General features: G+C 47.4%; 1 protein-coding gene across 1 annotated transcript in view; it reads left to right on the top strand.

Moving 5' to 3' along the window:
- Positions 1–15,835, top strand: part of FAM234B (family with sequence similarity 234 member B) — a 31,695-nt gene that overhangs the window by 9,801 nt on the left and 6,059 nt on the right. The window contains exons 3-9 of the mRNA XM_037033778.1: positions 2,574–2,672; positions 5,492–5,680; positions 8,122–8,252; positions 11,744–11,891; positions 12,227–12,368; positions 13,344–13,487; positions 13,661–13,742. Coding sequence (XP_036889673.1) covers positions 2,574–2,672; positions 5,492–5,680; positions 8,122–8,252; positions 11,744–11,891; positions 12,227–12,368; positions 13,344–13,487; positions 13,661–13,742 — 935 coding nt within the window. The remainder of the gene's footprint in view (positions 1–2,573; positions 2,673–5,491; positions 5,681–8,121; positions 8,253–11,743; positions 11,892–12,226; positions 12,369–13,343; positions 13,488–13,660; positions 13,743–15,835) is intronic.

Genomic DNA, 15,835 nt, shown 5'->3' with positions numbered 1-15,835 from the left:
TTTCATTCTATTCCGGTTGGATGTTTATTTCTTCCTTTTGTTCCAAATTGTTGCTTTGAGGCCTGGCTTCCTTTCTGTCACTGTTGTTCCCTGCATATTTTGGTTTGTTTCATTTTGGGTGTCTTTTATTTTTTTCTTTCATTTTTCAACCACCCCCAATCAGTTCTGTGAGCATTTTGATTACCAGGGCTTTAAATTCTCCATCAGATAGGTTGTCCATATCCTCCTCTGTTAGCTCTCTTTCTGAGGTTTTGCTCTGTTCTTTCATTTGGGCCCCATTTCTTTGCTTGGGGCCCCGGATAAGTTGTAAAGAGGGCGGGGCTTAGGTGTTCACCTGAGCAGGGCAAACCTTGCTGCCCTGCAGTGCTGCCTGTGGGGGAGGGGCCAGAGAGGGAACAGTGTAGCTCGCCTGCTTGTGTCTAGGGCACTTTTCAAGGAACTTGTGTGAGACTGGAAGTTGTGGCAACCGTGGTAGTCCACAGCCCTCTCTGAGTCTTAGTTTCCCCTTAAGTCAGCCCTGTCTGCGAAGCCTGCCACCTCACTGCAGCCAGCCCAGTCTGCGCGGTCCACGGCCTCACTGCGGTTTCTCTCCATCCGCCCCGTTACCAGTCTGGTTGTTCTGGTTGATTTTTTCTTTAATTCCGTGGTTGTCAGAATCCCATGCAGTTTGATTTTCTGGCACTTCTTCTTGTTTATTGATTTTAGATTGGTTGGTTTTCTCCTTTTGGTTGTGCAAGGAAGCGAACGCTTCTGCCCACGCCTCCATCTTCGCTGGAACTCTAGATCCTCTTCTTCCAAACAGACCTTTTTAAATACCTCTTATCTTCCTCCAGTCTCCATGTATATTTTAGTTACTTTTTTATAGTTGCCTCTCTTATTGAACCTGGTATATAAGCACTGACGTCACCCCTGGGTCTTCACTTTCCTGTGGGAACTTCTAGTATGTGTACAGTTTTATTAAATAAAATTTCAACGCTTTCCTCATTGATCTCTGTCAGTCCCAGCTAGAAACCCTATCAGGGTGGAGGAGCAGTTTCCCCTACAGCATCCCACACCCCGTACTGTCTTGATCTAAAGTGTTTCATCTCTGACATTCCTGTGATCCTGGTCGAATTCGCCTCTAATGAGTTCTGTGTTCTCATCTTTACCTTCTCTTAAGGTGAAACTGGGTGAGTGTGACTTAAGTTATGTCTCTACGACATAGAACATCTCTTCCTTTCTTTTTTGATTTTTCTAAGTGAACTCTTGTAATACTCGGTATATAAATACAGTGTAAAAACTAGTAACAAACATTAGGCATATCCAACACCCAGTTTAGGAAAATAGGACATTATAATGACCTCTGAAATCCCCATGTGTCCCTCCGGAGTGTGGCTCCCTACTCTCCTGAGTTGATTTTTTTATTTTACTTCTCTTTATAGTTTTACCACTATGTGTCCATAAAGTATATAGTCTCTGATTTTACCTAGTTTTGAATTTTATATCAATATAATGTAGTCTGTGGTAAGTGGCTTTTTTGTTTAACATACCAAAAAGTATTTTTGTGGTTCACTTGAACTGAGGTGCCGAGCATTTGCTCGTAGGTCTATCTTAGGATTTATTGATCCATTTTGCTGTTGGCAAACATTTATGTAGGTGGCTTCTGTTTTAAAAATAGTGTTACTAAGAAGATTCTTGTACATTCTTGTGCATATTTCCCGATGCAGTGTATAAGAATTTCTCTAGGGCATACGCCTAGGAGTGAAGTTGCTGGGTCATATGGTATGTGCATGTTCAGCCTCAAGTTTCTCATAGTGGTTTTACCAGTGTACACTTTCACTAGGGCTGTGAGTTCTCTCCAGATTTGGCAGGCGCCCTCTGACTCCACCGTTTAGGGTTGGTTGTCACTGCCAGGTGGAGATGGAAGTCCAGGCATCTCCTAAGCCTCTGCTGACACCACCCCGGTGGGGGCAAGAAAGGGGGACAGGGCTCCCTCATTAGGGCCGGGTAGGCTAGAACTAGAGGTTCCCCACCTGGCCTTCTCTGACATGACCCTGGTGGAGGAGGGAGGGGTGCCTTGTTACCACCAGCAAGGGTGAAGGTCTAGGCTCCGCACTTGGCCTTTGTTGTGGGGGTGGGTCCTCAGTTTTATCTGCGTTGTTTGGCTGGGCTAGAGCAGTTATTATCTAAAACATTTCTGTCTTGCCAGGCTAAGGGGGCCAGCTTTTCCAGGGGCTTTTTGTCTGTACCTGTTGGCTTTCCTGGGTTGCCGGCTTCTGCAGCGAAAGGTCTGGGATAGTTGAGGCCAAAAAAACTCCCCAGGGGGTCATCACCTTGTCATTCCTTGGGTCTCACGGTCCCTAACTGCCCTGCCCTCTCACCACCTTCCAGTCTTTTGATATTTGTTTTATGTATAATGTCCGGGGATTTCATCTGTATTTAGTGAGAGGAATAGGCAGAACCGTGTCTACTCTCTCTTACCTAGGAACCGAAAGTCTGCCTGGTTTTTATGGAAGTGTTGGCACGCTGTGTTCATTCCTTTTTGAACCAGTTTGTGGTAACTTGCTAAGGGTTTCTTTAATTGTGTTTATCAGGTGGGAACCTGTCTCCTTTGGAGTTGGCCGATGTGAATGGCGATGGCCTGCGGGATGTGCTTCTCTCCTTTGTAACTTCAAGGAACGGGAGTGCAGTCGGTAAGAACGCAGCTTTTAGAGGCTGCTACGGGAGGTGCTCGTCGATGGGAGGGGCTGTGAGCTAAGCGAAGGCATCCCGAGGGGCGCTGTAGAAATGGGTCTGCATCAGTCACCATGGGTCTTGTCATGCAAGATAAGCCCTATCAGCAAGTTCCCGTGTTTAAGTAAAGCTCATTTCAGGAAATCATAAGCCCTGTAGCTGGAAGGAGCTTTTAGTGGTCAGCAGTCCCGTGAAGAAGCTGACATCTGGAGAGGAAGTGCCTTGCTCACACACCTGCAGTGCTCACCGTCAGTTCTTAGGTTTCTTGAGTTTTCTCCCAGTCAATGTTTCATAGCCTCTTCAGTTATAATGAACATTGAAGATCCTACCATCCCACCCTGGCAGAAAACTTTTGTTCATGTACTAATATATCCTCCACACTTACACCTTTGCTGGGTGTTTTCCTGCTACTCCTTGTGTTTACTCCTTTGTCTCAATTCTCCATTCTGCTCTCTGCTTGGCAAGGCTGACCTGTGGGAGTTATGTCAAGGGTCTCCCTTGCGTGTGGACTTCCAGTTGGGTTTGGACAATGGGAAGCACAGGCAAGAAATTGGAGGAGAGGAAGGAAGCAAGGAGAGAGTGTGCATTCCTCCGGCCCCTCCCTGCTGCGGTGACCTCAGTCTGGCTGCATCCTTGATCCCAGGTCGCAGCTCCTGTCAAGGTGGTCCTCTCACAGGACTTCCTGGATTCCAGTAGTCACTTCCTCCACTGTCCCGCTGGGCCTGGGAGCAGTAACAGTTCTGAGGTTCCCTGTGCCCTAACCACATCTGTCTCTTTATTAACCCTTTCACAACCTGTCTTGATTGAGTGTGCCATTTCCTGGGATCCTGAGACCCCAGCTGTTACACGTGTCAACTGGAAAAAAGTGCTGCATTTGTGGCATAGGCACACGGGGGTTTTGGTTTGTCTTTTGGCCTCCATTGGGCACAACACGAACCAGCCTGATTTGGCCATAGATTGTAAAAAGAACAATATATCTGGCACTTCCTATGTGCTATGCACCACCGTATGTCCATAGCATATATTATGGATGAATTTATCCCTCAGCTCAGTTCCATGCAGTCGACTAATATTATTATTCCCTGTTTGCAGATGGGGAAACTGAGTCAAGTGAGGCTAAAGAACTTGCTCGATATCCCCAGCCAGTAAATGATAGAGCTGGGCTCCAAACCCTGGGAATCTGGCTGTGGAGAGTTCAAGTTCTTGACCCTTGTATCAAACTGCTGTACAGGAAACTCCAGACACTGGGTTCAAAAATCTGTGCTACTGAGCATGAGAGGGATTGTGTTTTTTTGTTTGTTCTGTCGCTCATCCATTCATTCAGTGACTGGGCATTGAATGCCTGCTGTGTCCTCCTGTACAGCTGTGCTAGTTATATTGAGTGAAACAAAATGAGTGTGGTCTTTGCCTCAAGGAGTCACAGACTGGTGGGGAAGGGATAACCCATCATCATCCAGTAAAAGGTGAGTCAGAGAAGTCCATAGGGCCCTGAGGGAGGAAGGAAGAAGCACAATCCGTTAGTCACAGCATCCCCCAGAAGTCTGGGCGTTGACATTTGTTACCATGATTTGTCACCATGATTTGTCACCTGTATCACTGCTTCTGGCAGCCAGGGCTGAAAGAGTGAGCTGCCACTTGTCCCTTGTTTTTAAGTCGTCTGTTTACTCAGCAGCACGGAGGCACCAGTACCAAGGGCTGGAGGGGGAAAGTGAGTGAGATGGGTCAGTACCCCGCACCGACAGTGAGTGGAAAGCTGATACCGGAGAAGGTTATTGTTCTGCTATGTTCATCAACATAAAATACAGGGTCCAGCAGAAGTGATGCCTGCTTGAGTGTCATCAGTAGGATAATAATATGGGTGTCAGAATTTTAGTTTTAATTTGAACATTTCACCTAAAATGTCATATGGTGTGCTTGACTGTGATATTGTTTATTACAGAATTATATGCTTATGATGTTGTAATAAAAGCTTTTGTAATAAAAAGGGGGGCGTTTTTGTGCCAGATCCTGTATTATTCATTAAAGAGGCAAGATACTCGAATTCTTTACCAGCTACCCTTGGGCCTAGGTATTAAGTTTTTCCAAGTATTCTGTCCTGACTGGGGCAAAATCAGTTGCTTTCAATTAACTCTAAACCAGGAAGACCTACTGATTTTTGCTAAATGTAATCTTCAGGTTTATTTTCTAAAATATTTTTTCTGCTCTCAGGGAGCATTTGCTAGTGATGATTAGAATTCAGATATTTTGCTCCCTGCTCTGTAAATATTCTACTTAAGCCTCACTTTTCTGAATATACCTTCCCCCCTCCTGTTTTTTTTTTGTTATTGTTCTTAGTAACTACTTTTTCATATTCTTGATTTTTTTGCTCCTTTTTTTAATTTAGAAAACAATTGGCTGCTACTTCTCAGGTGCTTTGTAAGGCACTGAGGGTTCAGAAATTAATGCCTTAATGTCTTTGTCCTTAAGGATACCGTGTTCTGTGGCACTCGGGTGACAGACACGGAAACACATGTGTTGGGAGGTGTGCGAGAGTAGAGCTCCGTGAGCAGCCTGGAGGAGGTCCACGGCTCTGGGCCTGGACGAGAGCTGTGTTGAGCAGACGTGGCAGGTACTCTGTTTTCGGACCTTGTTGCCAGAAATACGGGAGGGAGCTGAGGACACAGGTGTGGACTGCTGCCTTCCCACCATTCATTTTGGCTTTCTGGCCTCTTGCTCATCTCCATCTCTTATTTTCTCGGACTCCTTTCTTTTTCTTCTTCTCTCTTTTGTATGCTTTTAGGTGTCTCAAGGCCGACTGCTATTCTCGTGTGCCTTTCGGGGATGAATGGCAGCACACTCTGGTCTAGTCCCCTCCCTGAGGAGGCTCGAGATATTACATGTTTGGACCTGATGCCAGGAAGCGTGGCCGGGACCATCTGCCTTGTGACAGGGACACACAAGATGTTCAGTGCATTCAACGCGACAGCAGGTAAAGATCATTTGCCGTCGAAGATTTCTGCTCCAGTGAGCCCTAATCTCAAATTAGAACAATCTGGTGAGCAACGTGCCTTTCCATTCTCGCATGGCGGAAAATCTCACCCACTACTTTGGAAGGCGTCATTGAGGGAGACAGCAGAAAGAGGGGTAACAGACTGAGTGCCGCTAGATTCGTGGTTTAACCTGAACAGAAACTGCCTTAAGGTCTCTGATTTCCAAATAGTCTCCCTCCTCAGTCATTTGCACAAGAGACAGCTGACCATTGTCTCTTCGTATTTGATATATGCAGGGCCCATGAGTAAACTCAGGCTTTAACTACTTAAAAATATGTCAGTGAAGAAAACAAGGTTTGTTGAGGCGTGTCAATTTGGCCTTTTATCTTATTGCATTCAGACATCGCGACCCAAGGACCAAAAGGAGTTGTGTGTGAGGGCTGTCTGCAGAGTCATGAGTATACTGCAGGTGTGCTCGTTAACACCTTAGACTCAGGTGGAGCTGAATAAATTTCATCCTTCCCAATGTTTAGAGGTTGGAGTTTGGTTGTGGGGTACTTCAGAGTAAAAATAATTGAATGTGAGTTAACTTTAGAATTGAGGTCATCTTAAAAATCTCCTACAGTTTTTCTACTGGTGAACACAGGTGAGGAGAGAGAATTAGTCTTCTGGTTGGCCGCCCCAGGGGTTCCTGAATAGTTGTAATAACCTCTAAAAGGTCAATTCCACTATCCCAGATAAATGGGCTACTCTTATTACTGAACAGAAATGGGGGTTTGGCTGCCCACTGCCACCAAAAGGCGAACTTGAGAGAAACTGGTGAGAAGGGAAAGGTTTTTTATTTAGATGCTGAACAAGCTGGGAGAATCCGTCTCAAAGCTCATCTCTTCCGCACAACCCAGAAAAAACCCAGCCATCCTCAGCAAGACCGAAACAAAAGGCAGTGCGCAGAGTTCCTGCTACATTTTAAATTGCTGCCCTTTGGAGCTCAAGGCGGCTGTTAGTGATCATCCAGGTAGCTTAGCTTTTTCTCAGCTGCTGTCTGGCTTCAGTCTCCTTCCTGGAGGGAGGCTCTGTGTGGAGCTGGTGCTGCCACTGGCCATGCAGCTTCTAGGGCCACAGGGTCTCATAGCTCCTGGGCCAGAGAGCACGGTGAACACACTGGTGAGTGCTCCACCAGGTCAGCGGGAGAGAAAGAGACTCCCTCCTGGGGGCCGTGGGCAGTGTGACTGCTGAGATCATGTGGTCCCTGGAGAGGACAGGCCAGTGCACTGAGTGCAGATCCCGAACAGCGAGCAATGAGCAAGAGTTTCTTTCTTCCCCTGGGTTTCTGTTAGTTTCGGATGTGGGATGGACCAGGTGCTTTTGAAGAATGATCAATTAACTTCTCAATTTTTGTGGGCTTTGGGTGGGTGCGCCTCCCAAGCGATCCCTTCTTTCCCCAGGACAGACCGGCAGGCCTCTTTGGTCCAGGACCTCTGCCCCCGCTGCCATTTTAACTTCTACTGCATATGCCTTCCTCCAGGCCCACCCTCAGTCTGATACTGGAATGGGGAGCAGTGCATTTTCCCTCTATCCAATTATCTTGCTAGCCTTGTGAGCGCTTAGTGTAAGAATCTCTTAGTGTTGCCATCATGGCTGATGGGGGAGACTCCCATGGTGCTCCGCCAGCTCTGCGCCTCCCACGTCCTAGTCCCTGTATGAAGTAAGTTGCCCACACTCGGGGCCCATTGGCAGAGAGCGACTGAACTGAAAGCCTAAGTAAAGAGACCCTGGGGACACCGCTCGGCCTCTCCGGCAGCACTGAGGTGGCCTCAGTGCTGGGTGGGAACAGCATCTATAGCCAGGAGCCAGACCTCCGCACCAGTGGCCGAGTGTCTGCAAAGCAGGAGCTCCGGTCAGCACTCGTCATGGTCCACACTCAACAGGACCTGGCAGCCTTGCAGAAGTGCTGTGAGACGCAATGTCCTTGCCATGACCCTGGGTGGTTTGCAAATGCATTGTCTGGCCTCACGCCATGCCCTCAGTGCCCCGAGGAGCATGGCTCAGTGGCGCCCAGGTGCCATACCCATGGCCTAACTCCATCTCCCCTGGCGACCCCTCCCATCTCCCACCTGAGCCCTCTCCCAGATGTCCAGACAGGCTGTCTCTTGGTATCACTCTCTCCTGGAGAGACTTTAGTGCCTCCATTTTACCTAAAAAATCAAGCCGTGACATTATTACACGGGTTTGTTAGCTAGATACTTAAGGGTTTCAGCTCACACTCCTTGCTTCCTTCCTCCCTCCCGTTTTAGTAAGATAAAAACTAAAGGAAAATGGAAGTAGGAGTTGGTGTCTGTTGTTCTGCCACTGAATTTCTTTCTTCTGGCCTGGGGACTTTGCAGCTGCCTCTTCCAGAGGCAGAAAGCCGGATTGTGATCAGCATATTTGCCTCCCCTAGGGAAGACTATCTGGACTTTAAACCCGAACTACTTAGCCAACAGCACCCTGGCTGCACCAGGGGTGGTGCTGCCGGACGTGGATGAAGACGGCGTTCGAGATCTTGTGGTTCTGGCTCTTGGGGCATCACAGGTAGGCTGTATATTCAGTGGCCCTTGTTTCTTATAGAGAATCCTTCAACTTAAGCTAGTTCTTGGTATTGTTATTATAAATGCTGCTTGAAACTTCGTATTATAAGGGCTTAGATTTAAATAAATTTGCCTTGTGAAATTAAATGGATAAATTATCATTCTGAACCCATTTCCCTGGCAGTCTCACTGTGGCTCCATTGACTACGGCACGGTGGGGCTGTGCCGCCAGAGAGAGGTGTGTGAAGTTGCCCTGTCACTTTGTAGCTTTGTGGTTTGGGGTCCACCTGCCTGGGCCCAGGCTTCTTCTTTGTGTGTACAGTGGGGATGTCAGAGCTGTCCTATTTAATGTGCCCAGAGTAGTGCCTCTGTGTGCCTCTTGTTTTGTCGTGCTTAACTTTTACTGCAACTATAAAACAAAAGACAGACTGATAGAAAGTTTATAAAACAAATGTATAGAAACCAATATAGAAAAATCGTAAGTTGACAAGAAATAACAAAAATGACCGAGGAAAAGAGAGCTGTAGTTCAGGCTGCGACAGCACAGACTTCTGTTCTGGGGCAGGGGTCCTTGCCTTCTGTTCCCGCCTCAGGCTTCCCTGGGGCTGATTATCCTCTGCCCCAGGGAAATAATTGTTAGGAGTGTTTCTCCCTGAATTACAGGATTAATGAGCATAGTTATCTGAATTTTAAGTTTGGTTCCTGAAGTTTTTCTCGGAGCTTCTGTGAAAGTCTCTCTCTGACTCCCTAGTGTGCGTCTGCCAGGGGATGTGTGTGGACAAAAGAACTGAACGATTTGAAGAGAATAGTTGTTGGAAAGGGTGGATACAGATCATTTGGTCTCATTTGATCATTTTAATTTTAATAGACCTTGTGTTTGCTGTTGTGATTTTTGTAACGCATATGTGGAGTTGTAAAATCTGCAAGTACCGCTATTTAGAAAAAAGAATTAAATCCATCAGTGTTTTATCGTTTTCTGCCAAGAGCCCCATGGAGTACTTAAAGTTCCCCCAGGCACGAGTTTGAGGAGTGCTGCTCTGGTACCCCAGGCGGAGCTGGAGTTTGTGAGAGGAGAGGAAAGCCAGGCGAGGGGAGCGTCCGTAGGAAGGCCAGGTGCCTTTAAGGGCACTTTCCCTTAGTTTTTCTTCAAGTTGCCAGTCGGTCTTGAAGTAGACTGAACCAAAATTCTGGAATTATTCACATAATCTTTTTTATTCCATCACCGTGAATAAACACAGAGTCTAGGGCAGATTTCCATGGGCACATCCATCAGGCAGTGGTTTTCTGAAGGTCCCAGAGTGGGAGGTGTGGGGGGGGTTCTCTTTGAAAGAAATTACAGTTAGCAAGACATTGGGCAAGTGTGTAGTCTGGAGCCCAGTGGTGGTCGATGGGGTGACACTTCAAGACCCTTCCCAGTGAGGTGGGCTCTCACAGGGGAACGGCCGTCTTGCCAGTCCTTCTTCGGGCCTCTGGTCTTTTGTCTCTGCCAGAAAACAAAAGTGGGCGCAACTTGCCTCAGAGAAGTTACTCATCTGTCCAGTAATGTACAGATGTGGAATAGTCTCCATGCTGCCCCAGAAGTGATAGACCGTACTAGAAGAATCTTGGAGAAGTGATGGGTTTAGAACACTAGCTTTGTCTTTATACTGACCGCTTTGACCTCTGCACCAGCAACAGAGGAGCCGAGGCGCCTGCTTACTGTAAGCTACAGACATGGGAGGCTCGTTCTTCACAAGCAATGAAGCGTATTAGGTCTACGACTTAGGGCAATTGCATCCTGAGATCTGGTTTAGGGCGAGGTGGGCTTGGGGCGGCTGACCTGGTGTGGGGTTAGAGCAACTGATCTGGCCTAGAACATTAGTGGGAAGGGGCCTTAAAAGCCACGTGGTTAACCCCTTCATAGCCTGCCTTAATCTCTGATGCAGTATTCCAGGCTCATTGGCACCCACTCTTTCCTTGAGAACTCAGGTGGGTGGGAATATCACTGATTTGTGAAACAGTCCATTTGATTTTTGGTCAGGTCTAGAAAATTCTGCCATTGATGAGAAATCTTCCTTCTCATAGCTCCCATTCATTGTTCAGGTTCAGCCCCATAGAGCTACTCCTAATGGGTCTAATCCTTTTTCTACATGGAAGCCCTTTACCCGGTAACCGTGTCTTGCTAATTAAGCCTGCTGCTGTAAAGGCTGAATATCCTCAATTTCTCGTACTGTTCCTCATGCTACACGGAGTCCAGGCCTCTCTTTTTTGATTTCTGTCTCTTTGCACTCCGGTTCGCCCACATCTCTTTTAAAACTCTCTTCTATTTCCAGTATCGCTTTTAGTGACATAAGGAAATTGTTACTTCTCTTGATAGAGACTCTGTATTTCTATTAATGCAGCCAAAGATTGTGATAGCCTTTCTAAGATTCAGTGTTTGCTCATAATCAGTTAAAAATCCACGTCTTTTAATTAATCAATTAACTGATGTCCCGGTTTCTTCTTCCAGATTTTGACACATCTTACAGCCTAAGACTGTTCGTCATAGAGCATATTAGCTGTCTCTCTCAGTTCTTTGATAAGCTTCGATTTCGTTCCTTCAAGTCCTTGTTAGGAATGCTGATAGGATTGGGCCCCAAGCAGACTGCTGTGACGTCCCAGTAAAGCCCCCCTCTGGATTGTCACGGACTCCTTTTCTGGAAAATCACTTGTCTTTATCTTGTCCATAAGAACTCAGGATGATAAACTTTGTCAAAATCCTATTGAAGTCATGATATCAGTACAGCCAGCCACTGTACTGATATTTCATATCAATATTTCCCAACCAGCCACTTTTTCCAAAAGAAAACCCTCGCGGGCTTGGCAAACTATGGTCTGAATGCTAGATTTGGCCCATTGCTTGTTTTTATAAATAAAGTTTTATTGGGACATAAGCCTATTTATTTATGTATTACTGCTGGCCACCTTTACACTATAGCAGTAGAGTTGTTACCACAGAAACTGTTGGCTGGCAAAACCTAACATATTTGCCAGCTGGCCTTTCACAGAAAATGTTTGCCTATCTTTGCTTTAGAGTAAGTTGAAAGTGGCCAGGCCAGACATGTAATGTTTTGATGGGAGATCAGCGTCTGTATTGATATTTGTTGGGACCACTAAATTAGTGGGTATTTCTGGGTATGAGGGTAGGGACCCAGGGATCAGCTGTCTTGTATTTAGCTCTGGGCTACAGTTCTGGTCTCAGGTGATTGTTCATCAGCCACAGCTGTGCTTCAGAGCAATCGCCTGAGCTGCGGTAAAGATGCCCTTTGCAGGTGTCTTAGTGAGGGGCTGGGACAGTGCCCTCTCTTTCTACTTAGAGGGGAATAAAGTAAAGAAGGTTTGGCTTGGTGCTTTCCAACGCTGGAAAGTGTTTCTGAACCCTTAGCTAACAAGGAAGCAATGACTGAGGGGAGAAACGATTTGATTAGGGAACGATAGGGCCTCTATTGACTGGTCTCCCTTCTTTCAATTCTTCAGCAAGATTTGTGCTTTCTGCTGGTGTCTGGCCGGACAGGGAGTCCAGTAGGCCGAGCTGTGAAGTACAGCATCGTAGGAGAGGGGAATCTGATCGGTCCTCAGGTTTACATCACTGCAAGTGGAGCTGTCTACATCCTGTTTGGATTTGGTAAGAAGCAAGGCTGGTTTCTGGGGCTGCTCCCCACTGCTGTATGTGATCGGGTTTCTTTTGGGAGATGGGGTGAAAGCTTGGGAATTGCTGACACCAGCCCTTTCCTTACTTCCTGTAGTAGGGGCTGCTCCCTGCCCCCACCCACTGCAGGTTATTAATTTTGCTTTCCCTTGCTGCCTTCTGTAAAGAGAAGACTCTTTGTTTAGCATCTGCATATTCACTTCCTGGTTCACTCCGTGTTGGACCAGTCTGGGTGGGCTGTGTTAGGCCCTCGTCCTGGGAGAGTTCTATCAAATTCGACTTCTCAGTGTTGGCTCTTCCTATGGTGCTAGGAAATATCCAAGCTGTCGCCCTGCGGGACATTTTTGTTCAGGCCCAAAATCGGGACAGCTCACCACCTTCCCTGCAGAGAGAAGAGCCGGAGTGGGAAAAGAGAAGATCTGTCAACCTGTCTGAACTGATTGACGTTTACAGGTAGGGCCTTGTCACTGGGGTCTCCTAAGCTGTCACATGCCATGGAGTCTCTGAGTTTGGTTGGGCTGGTGAATGTGTGGGCAGAGTTTTGGGGAAAAACAGCAATAGCCTCAATATGCCATTTTCTGGTCTGGTTAACGTGAGGGGGAAATTTTCTTTTCTTGATAACATGATGTGTTGATGTCCATGTGTTAGTGGCCCTGGCGTGTGGTCCCTTTCCACGCCGATTGCAAGGAGAAATATTTTTTAGGTTCTGAGTTGCTGGGGCAGGGCCAGGCTGGAGGGCCTTCAGGCAGGGAGACAGAATTACTTGAAATGACTCTGTGACACTGTGGCGAAGTGTCTGCCCCACTCTTCCTGAGTTGTTCTCCAAGTGGAGGAGTCATGTTGGCAGAAGCGAGGACAGTCATCCATGAAATCTTATTTTTTGTCCTTGTTTATTTTTTAACTAATAGTATATACTTTATCTGTCATATGCAGTGGATTTTACCCATTTAACCCTAAACCTGTGTAATAATTGTCTTCATATTTTAATAGTAGAAGTTTCAAATCATTTTCTAGCATTTCCTGAGGCAGTATCGTGTTCTAGTGAATTTGATGGATGGGACGTAGAATAGTTCCAGTTGCACAGAGACATGATTTGATAAAGTGTGTGCCAGGAGTTGCCGTCCACGCTTAATGACACACGTTCAGGACTCCTGTTCAGATCTCCATCCCCCTCCCCTGTTCTTTTCGGCTCTGTTTTCTCTCCCAGAGTATCCAGCATGAGTTCCTTCTGAGCTTGCATGAATTTTCTAGGGATCCTTGGTTTCTAAAAGTCAGGAAAATGGTGCTCAGCTGGAAGGACAGACTTCCCCCAGGTGGGAGGTGACTACAGGAGTCCATACAAACATGGGCACCCAGAGAAAAAGTCCAAGCCAGCGGGTCAGGAAACTCGGTGAAGCGGGAGACTGACTGTTGGTCTTGGTGATTCAGTGATGGTGTCGAGCAGCTCCAGATGGTGAAGGCACCGGATTCCAACTGCAGCAGCCTCCTGATTACCACCCGACAGGCCCTGGTCCTGCTTCGGGGGCAGACTCTCACACCGTACTGGACATTGAGGCTTCAAGGCCTACCCAGGTTTGCCGTGTGCTCCTCGTGTTTGCCATTTTGACTCCCTTTCCCGTGTTTAAAAACTACCCAGAGCAGTTGTTTGCGATCTGGAACTGAGGCAGAAGGGGGTGGGGGGAGAGCTCATCGTTTTCCTCTTTTCTTTGTTCACTGTCCATCACTCACTTTCTTCTCGTTTGTAGCCAGCCTACTCCTGGATATTTCACGGACGATCAGGTGTTAGACTTCCTTCTGCAGATGGAGGATGGAGTTGGGATGAAAAAGGTAAAACCTCAGGACTCAAATCAATCAAAACTTATATAAACTGTAATTGGCATGCATCCCTGCTCGAGGCATTGGAGAAATAAAAACAACCTAAAAATATGGTCCCTTCCTTCAGTATGACTCAATGTCTAGCAGAGTGGATAAAGTGAAAACTTAAATTCATGCTAAAGTCTGCAGCATTGGGAGCTTTTTTAGCTAACCTTCCTCCTGCACAGGGATGCCTTCTCCTGGGTCCTAACGTGCAGTTGGGCCACTGGAGCCTTGCCAACAACGCCTGTGGGTGGGGAAAGCCAGGCATGAATAAATCTCATACTTCATTACACACTGGCTGCATCCGGGATTCCAGAGGAGGCAGGGTGTCCTGGGTGGCTGCGTTGTTAGAAAGGGCTTTCTGAAAGAGGGAACGCCGAGTGGATTCTTGAAAGTTGAACTGTATTTCTGTGAGGAGGGGGTGGGTGGGGAAGCATGCCAGGGCTGGAACCCAAGACAGGAGGCCCAGAGACAGAGCCCTGTGGCGTGGCCCAGGACACTGACTACGTGAGGTTTTTAGGCGGGGGACAAAACCTCTGATTTTACGTGGGGTTGCATATTGTGAGGGTATAATGGTTGGACATACAATTTTCATTTCTTTAACATTACAAGCAGAATTAGAGTTTTTAAAGTTTCTTTTTGGTAATTGACCGAGCTTTTTGCTTTGTCTTCAGTGTAAAATATGTAACTATATATTGCGTACTGTTTCTTGAGAGAGAATTCAACACCCAGTTCATCCTGTGCTCTGATGTGTGCCCAGTTCTGGGCTGGATACCCAGATGATGTCTGTGGAGATGCGGCCAGAAGATGAGGCCACGGGCCGTAGCACGTAGTCACCGGGGTGCCTTTTGGTGCCCTCCTCCGCCACATCGTGGTCGGTGCTGTAAGGAGGCTGCCACCAGGATGTGGAGAGCAGGTCGAGTGCAGGGACTGGCGAGACGCTTTGTGTTGCCCAGGGGATGGATGTTGAAATCATGGGCGCGGAGAAGAGGTTTGCAGGGTGGACAGACAAGGACAGGGTGAGGGGCATTCCCGCCAGAGACCAGAATGAGCTGAGCTGATGGAGGGCCGTGAAGGCAAGGCTCTGGAATTTGGATAAGGCGTGGGCGAAGCAGGTTATTTGGTCACGCGCAGAGGACAGATCCGATGTTATGAGTCACTTCAGGGAGAGTCTTCCAGCAGTGCTGTCCAGGAGAGAAGCAATGTCTGGTTGTTTTTCAAAGGAATTTCAGGTAGAGATTGGAATTTTCATTGGCATTTCTGGCAGGGCTGGGGGAGAAGGGTAGGTATAGTAGGTTGGTTGAAGGCTGATGATAGGCTAAGGGTTAGGACTTGGGTTCTAATCCTGACTCCACTGCTTGGTGACCTCGGGCACATCAGCTAAGTTCACCTACCTGCAGTTTCTGCATCTATAAGATGGGTCACAAACACTGCCTTCTACCTTCAGGAGGTTATTGTGACAGTTAGATGAAACAATAAGTGTAACTGGATAAGATTGTTTAGTCCAATGTCTCTAGACTTGTTTTCTTCCCAGACTATCGAAAGGAATCTTGGACGGCTAGCCTGCGCCCTCTGTGCGTGCTCGGAGGGGTTTGTCTCTAGGCGGCTCTGAGGCCTTCGGGAAGCAGAGTCTGGGCACGGGCAGAGGAGGGCAGGACGCGAGAGACTGGAAGAGCAGGGCAGTGGTTGTGGACACCGAAGGACAGTGACATGGAGGAGAAAGAAATGGGGGCTGGAGGGAGACAGGGCAGTTCCTGGGGGATTTTGTCAGATGACAGGCTGTGAAGAGTTTGGGGTGAAAGGAGATGTAAATGCTGCCAGGGATAATGAATTCAGTTTCTTTAATTATCCTTTGAGAGATTCAACAGAGGAACAAATTTTCTCTTAATTTGTTTTTGCCTGTTTAGACCATGGTCTCCTAAATTTGAGGCTACCCTAGGGCTGAGCTGCATATGCCGTGACACCCTTAGTCAAACACAGATGGCCCTTAGCCCAGAGTGTGGGACCAGGCGTTGCTGCCGTCGGGGAGGGAGGCAGCAGGGATGGGGCGCTGCTCTTGGCGT

The sequence above is a fragment of the Sturnira hondurensis genome, unplaced genomic scaffold (genome assembly GCF_014824575.4).
Source record: "Sturnira hondurensis isolate 20B ecotype Veracruz unplaced genomic scaffold, ASM1482457v3 Scaffold0021795, whole genome shotgun sequence".
In the NCBI taxonomy this organism is placed as follows: domain Eukaryota; kingdom Metazoa; phylum Chordata; class Mammalia; order Chiroptera; family Phyllostomidae; genus Sturnira; species Sturnira hondurensis.
Note: the sequence above shows the minus strand (reverse complement) of the source record. Positions and strands in the feature narration are given on the sequence as shown.